Here is a 7,500-nt window from a genome sequence, read left to right on the forward strand (position 1 = left end):
GTAAACCTAACTACTCAAGAAAATAACATCTAGTCTTTAATACTAAAAACAAAAAAGGAAAAAAAATGTCATATAATAATTACTAAAAAACATCACAACATTGAAATAATAACTTATCTTAAAACACCAGAAAACTTTTTATGTAACAAAAGATTTCTCAACAGACATACTGCCACCAGAGATAAAGACTATGTACTATCCACATACACAATACTACAAAATAATACAGGAACAGCCAGTCAATCAAACCTCAGGATTCACACACAGATGCTTTCTGGAGGCTAATGCAAGGCCAGTAATGTTTGCAGGCTCTCCAGTCTCCTCCTCAATGTAGTTCTTAAGCTTCTTCAACTCTGCAATTACCTGAAACCGATGAAGATGCAGTCATCTAATTTTGGAAAGAGAAGACAGAAAGGCCAAAGGAGAAACATGATATAATGGAAGGCAAAAAGAGTTGCAAGAAAAAACTATTGATAAGTCTTTTATAAAACAGTTAGCAAAACTAGTCAAGTCTACAAATATAAATCCCTATCTAATAACATCTAATATCAACTATAACCTTAAAATAAACAGGAATAAAATCAATGAAAAAAACAACAAATACAAAACATACTGCCCATCTAACAGCATCTGAATAAATGAAAAAGACATCTGTGCATTTCTCTAACTTATACATAACTTTGCTTTAAGCAACATATTTGATAGCTTTTCTGGTGTAGGGATGAAGACTTTTTGTTGTATAATCTCATCAACATTGGTAATTTAATTGGTTATGAGTTAAATAATAATAATAATTTTATACACATCCAAAGGTGTTTACAGAACTCATAAAAAGACTTTGTAATACCTAAATCTAAGAGAAGCAATCAAAAATATAGTATGTAACCAGCTAAGAAATCAAAATTAGATTTGAGCAAGGAATAACAAATTGTATATTAGGGAAATAGCACCATCAGCTATACATGTTCCCGTCCAAGGTGCCATTGGATATAGTCCTACTATAATACATATCAACTGATAACATTAACTCAATAATGAATAAGAAAACTAAACCTATTAAACCTTAGAATAAATCAATAATCAAATCAAATCAAACCATAAACAGTCCTTATACCTTTTCCAGCTCGGGAATGGTTCGGGAGCAGTAGATGAGCTTTGTGAGATTCTGTGGAAAAGCTCGGAGGTAGGACACAATGAGCGACAGCAGTGTAATGGTCTTGCCTGTCCCCGAAGGCATCTCCAGTATGCAATGGCCCTGAGGAAGTGGAGTTATATAGATAAAAAGGTAGATAGAAAAAGATATGTATAGATAGATAAGAAGATAGATAGATAGGTAGAGAGATAGATAGAGATAGATAGATAAAGATAGATATATAGAGATAGATTAATAGATACATATATATTTATAGATAAGTAAATAGATATATATAGACAGATATAGATAGATAAATAGATAGATATATATTGACAGATATAGATATGGAACAATTCTTAAAAATTTAATCAACCCTAAAATTGGCAGCAGTTAACCCCATCAGCACGGATGAATACCACACCATGCCCACTGTAATGAAAGTACATCTATTGTCTTTACACACAGATGACTCTACAAGTGCTTAGTCACCATGGAGTCAATTATTAGTCTTACCTATCTCACATGTTTACCCTTTTCCTTGATTTTTTGAAAGCTTCATTTGTATCATTTCATTGTCTTTAATATTATTTATATCTTGATAACAATTTAATAATCAATAAGAATAAGAATAATGTCAACATTAACCCAATCAGCATGCATGGCAAGAATACACTGTAATACAAGTTTATTTATTCTATTTAGATGGCCCTACAAGTGTTTAGTCACCAAGGGGTCAGTTATTAGACCTACCTATCTCACCTGTTTGCCCTTTTCCTTGACATTTGGAAAGGGTCTTTTGCATTACTTCATTGTATTAAATGTTACCAAGATTTTAATAACAATTTAATAATCAGAACATCAATAACAATAATAACAGTATCTATATCAATGGTATTAAAAAGAAAAACACATTTTCCTGCCAATTCAAGGAATGGGGAAATCGGAATCGGTCACTAGGGCCAACTAATAAGACTCCTTGCTGGCTGAGCACATGTGGAGCCATCTCTATGTCAAAAAATTCACAAAAAACTAAAGGGGACAGTACATAAACCCATAGACATTAGGTTAATGAAACCTTTGGCAGTGCTAGTGGGGGGGGGGGGGGGGGGGGGGGGGGGGGGGGGGATTATTAGTGATGGCAACTGAGCCTCTCACTCTCTCTCTCTGCTTATATCCAACTATCTGTATATCCATCAAGCCATCTATCCATCTATCAATCCATTAAATTTATCCATCCATCCAACTAACCATCCAACCATCCACTTTTTTTCTTTTAATTTATCTACCTCTGTATTTCAATGATATTTATATTAGTCATATAAATCATACATATTGTACTGTGACATTGAAAAAGAAATGTATACAGTCAAAGTCAACAAATCCCCTTTTTTCAGCAATTAAAATTCATATGTGATCTTACAAAACAGGTTTCAGAATGGGAGTAAAAATCGTACCCTTGTAGCTGCCTCTATGCTGGAGGAAAATATTTTTTTTTTATCACAGTTTGCTAAACTACTTTTAAAATAAATCTAATATTCCTTCTCATAAATAACAACACCTTAAGAATCCCTCAAACAAGCACTGACTCTCCCTTTTGCTAAAAATTTCTCTCCGCCAACCAGCAACATCTTGTTAACCCAAAGCTGATGGGCATGACATATACGTACGTGCTATGCCCACTGTGAGTACTTGTTTGATTGTTTATTCACAAAGATGGCTACACTTGTACTAAGTCACCAATGAGCCAATTATGAGTACTGCCTGTCTCGCTTGTTTACCCTTTTCTTTGATTTACGAAAATATTTTACTTTATCTTATTTTGCTGTTACTAATGTTTATAAAATTATAGTAATTATAATGTTTATAATAAAAATAACACTATCAATATTCATAGCACTAGTAAAAAATATGTTTATCACACCAATTCAAATCAGGTACGGTCACAATGTCTACTAACTGACTCCTTTGTGGCTAAGCACATCTATATGCAGAGACATTTCACAAAAATATAGAAAATGAGCACAGCATTTTCCCCATTTTTTATTCATTTTCCCCGGTGGCATTGGGTTAAACTGCATGTCTCTAATAAGCAAACTTCACCCACTCTCTCCCACAAACAAATCTACCATTCTACCTTAGCATCGAGACTCCTCTTTAGGTCTAACATGTATGAATACTGCTCCGGGTAGATGAAGTCGTAGGGGAAGAAAACCTGCATTCCATCGACGTCCAGCCTGCAAGATCAAACAAAAGTTGTTGTTTTTTTAAATATTATAATGATAAAGACATGGACTGTAATAAAAGTAAGAAAGGATTCATACACAAGAATTATTTTCAAACTTCATATATTCCATATATTGCTAGACTAGCAGATTATCAAAAGAGATCATTTTGAACACTATGATGTCAGAAATATATCATTATAAGAGTATTTATTCTTTTATCTGTCAAATATATTGCTTTAGAAAGGACTTATCAAGAGAGGATTTTGCAAACATTGCTCAATATGTCAATATATCAATATTTAAAAAATAAAGCTTAAAACTGGATGATCATAGGTGAACACAACAATTTTTTTTTAAAGTATTATCAATTATGTTTTCATTTACTTTAGCTTTGTGTATATGTACCCTACCATTTATATCTTTAATATTCAATACAGTAAAAGAAGCAAGTTGAATGGATTTTTCTGCCCTGCATGAATATGTTGTCTGATAAAATACACATTCTGTTTAAAAACTAAAATAAAATTGTACAGAAAACTAAATTCAATTATTTATTGAAAATTTCAGCCCTATCAACATCTAAGGTCTTTACCGGCGTATACAAAGTATAGTGAGTGCAAGCCTTGGGGGCAAAGGCCCCAGGGTAAGGAAGTGCTATATAACATCAAAGGTCATATGGCGCTATGGAAAATTAGAGTAGCGAAGAGGGTTACAAATGAGTTAATGATTAGGGTAAAGTTATAGGTTCAACAGTACTTGAGGGTGGTATAGTAGTGAAAACTGTAGTGAGGGGGAGCTGATCAGCTATAGTGTAAGGTAAAGGTTGTTAGAAGGGGATAAAATGGCAAAAATGGAAAAAAAAAAAGTGGACAGACCAAGGGCTAGTACAGTGGTAACGTGTCGGCCTCTCATCCGAGGGGTCGGTGGTTCGCGCCCGCCCAGGCGCGAGAAGTTGCAATTGTCGCCTGGAGGTTACTGCTGTGGCTGGGCACCACGGCGGGTAAGGACAAAAGCCGAGTCAGCACCAGCTGACACACATTAGCGAGTCGACATTAGTCGACACAGGCAGGGCTCCCCTCATTGGCATAGCCCGGGCAAAGCTCAGCTTCGCATATCGGACTTATCCTTAGACCAAGGGATGAAGAGAAGGAAAGGGAAGGTGGAGAAGAAAAGCCCATGCAAAATGAGTTGAGGCAATGCCTAAGGAACAAGGTAGGGGGTGATCCCTCACATTGGGCCTCAGTCTCCATCTCCTAAACCCCCCCACACAATAAACTGTAGCGGGCGATGACCAGTACAAATCCACATACACTTTGTTACCATTACCGATACCATTCAATATTTAATAAGTATAATAACCTTTACTTGTAGGTACATATTATAAGACAGTTTTTAATAATGTAATCCTGAGGAGCTAGGTAGGTACCTCTATTGGGTCCTAAGGTAGCAGCTTAAGTGAAAATTGGCCTTTTAATGTTTTGAGTTTAACATCCCTGATCAATAGCATAACAAGACAAAGGCAAAATATAACCAGAATAATCACGCATGTTTGCACGCAAACATACAAACAACAGAACACACAATAACACAATCATAGGCTCAGACTTTAAGCCAGTCTCAAACTATAACATTAGGGCAAAGAACCCCAACGAAACCCAAACACGACAATGCACACAAAAACCAAAAGGACGAGGCAAACATACCAGGAAACAATTCACAGATCAAGAGAGATGATTTCAACACCACTAAGAGATGGAACTCCAATAAGGAGCCAAAAAAACACAAAAAGATACTCAACTGAATAAAGATAAACACCTTCCATGGATGAACACAATAAGGAATATAATTAATGTAATATCAAATAGAATAATCAACAAGAACTCTAAAAAAACAATAATAGAAATTTTTATTGAAACAATAAATGAAGTAACACCAATTATCAAAGAAATAATGAAATATTTAAATGAATAAAACCATTCTCTGTAATATTAGGAAAAAAAGAAAAAAAGGAAAAAAAAAAAAAAAAAAAAAAAATATATATATATATATATATATATATATATACATATATATATATATATATATATATATATATATATACTTAGCACATAAAAAGCAACCAGATTTGAGAAGACTATGTGAGACCTGATTTAAACAAAAAAGACAATTTTATTTTTTAAAATAACGGCATTATTAGAAAAGACAGAAGAGAAGAAATCAAAGGGGGTCTAGCGATTTGCATTGTTATTTCCCAGTTTGGCACTAAAGTAAAAATTTACTCCTTTGACAGTTTGAATAAGGCCAAGAAATCTCTACCAAATAAGACACAGCTGCCAATCTCCCTGGTGATTCATCATCAAATAAAAGATCACTTGAAACTCTACTTTGCCTCTGCCTAACTGACTAAAGTACCCTGGCTACAGTACTCTCTTGAGTTACTGCATCAATATATGCATTTTTTATATTCCATATCATGAACAAATAAAGAGGAAAAAATATTATATATATACCGGTATATATATATATATATATATATATATATATATATATATATATAAAATAAATTACACTAGAGTAATGATATACTATTATCTTCACTCTTCCTACTTCCTACAGCATACTAAGAATCTATTAATCAAACTCAAATCAAATGCATGTGTTCCTCATCCAGAAGAACCAACTGAAGTGTAAATTCAGATTAGACACTCATACTAAAAAAAGCTCCTTCATCTAGCACTGGGTATTATAAGTAATAGAGAATCTTAAACATCATTTTTGCTCTCTTTACCTTTTATTCTTCTAATCTTCTTTGCTACCTTATTTGAGGCCTTTCTAATAACGGGATTTTTTTACAGTACGGACATACTTGCCAGAGACTAAGGCCTCAGCTCCACATCACAAAACTTATTCACAATAATCTATGATGCTGTGACTGAGTGTGCCCTTTGGGCACTGCCCAAGGGGAAGGTTGATGCTCTTTCCCCTAACACTTCCCAGGAAGCACTGTCTTCACCTCAGGAGCACCAACTGGAATTCAGTTGTGAGCAGGGCTTTCCATGACCTCTTTTATTTATCTACGGCATTGTTATTTGTGTCTGCAGATTATTTCTTGTACCTATGACTGCAACTGTTAATCCTCAACAAGAATATCATCTTCAGTTAGCCCTTAGTGCATCCGTATCATAAAGATTAACCTAACATTTTCTCCAAACTCATAAAAAATTATAAACCCATAAAATATTTCATGCAACTTATTTCCTCATTAACTAATATCTCTAAGAAAGAAACTGTTCATACAGCAATGTATATTTATTTGTCGTTACAACCTTTAAACCGGAAACAAAGCAGAATTCGTTCAAGTAAGCAATACTGATTTTTTTCAACTAAGCAATCAAAATGAAAATACGTAAATCACCTGCGTCATAAAATCTTTATGTACACTTAAATCTACATAAGTCCATATCATATCTATCTAAACAAGCATTCAGATAAAAGCCAATAACAACAACAAAAAAGGAAAACACATCTATATCGCATATTTTTTTTTCCTCATACATACAGCATGGTGTAGGTGTTCCCGGCGCCACTCGCTCTGAAATAATGAATATTCACTTAATTTCTCTCGTCTCCACTTATTTGATTTTAATTGTATCATTTCTACTCTTCAATGACAATAATTCATTCTTACTGAACCATCTGGGGTCTTACTTTAGTCTAAAAAACGGGAACTTTGGACGAGAACTTTTGTGCTTCTGTTTACTTTTTGAAGTTTGTTTTTTCGGAGCGTTCGCATAACTTTTTTTCGGACGAAGTTACTTATTTTTATTTATTGCTTTCATTATTATTATTATTATCATTTTGTATCGTGAATTCGTTTGTTTTCATTTGTGATTTGTATATTTATTTTTATTATCATTATTATCTTGCATTATTAATTAATTTTCATAATGAATTTGCATTATGTATTCATAAATGTCTTTAATAATTTACTGTGAATACTATCCAGTTGATTTATTTTTGTTCACCCGACTTATATCTTCATTTATGAACAATAACAGCACCCCGAAATGAAAAAACAATGTATTTTGAAATCTAATTTGAAAATCCACATGAATCCGAATGAAGGAATCCGCGTGAATC

General features: G+C 33.6%; 1 protein-coding gene across 1 annotated transcript in view; it reads right to left on the reverse strand.

The window, feature by feature from the left end:
- Nucleotides 1-7,139, reverse strand: part of LOC125038520 (general transcription and DNA repair factor IIH helicase subunit XPD-like) — a 20,961-nt gene extending 13,822 nt beyond the window's left edge. The window contains exons 1-5 of the mRNA XM_047632013.1: nucleotides 7,069-7,139; nucleotides 6,920-6,952; nucleotides 3,270-3,369; nucleotides 1,115-1,255; nucleotides 250-363 (exon numbers count right to left, since the gene is read on the reverse strand). Of these exons, the coding sequence (XP_047487969.1) occupies nucleotides 250-363; nucleotides 1,115-1,255; nucleotides 3,270-3,369; nucleotides 6,920-6,924 (360 nt within the window). The 5' untranslated portion in view covers nucleotides 6,925-6,952; nucleotides 7,069-7,139. The remainder of the gene's footprint in view (nucleotides 1-249; nucleotides 364-1,114; nucleotides 1,256-3,269; nucleotides 3,370-6,919; nucleotides 6,953-7,068) is intronic.
- Nucleotides 7,140-7,500: the final 361 nt, after the last annotated feature.

Source organism: Penaeus chinensis, chromosome 25 (genome assembly GCF_019202785.1).
Source record: "Penaeus chinensis breed Huanghai No. 1 chromosome 25, ASM1920278v2, whole genome shotgun sequence".
In the NCBI taxonomy this organism is placed as follows: Eukaryota; Metazoa; Arthropoda; class Malacostraca; order Decapoda; family Penaeidae; genus Penaeus; species Penaeus chinensis.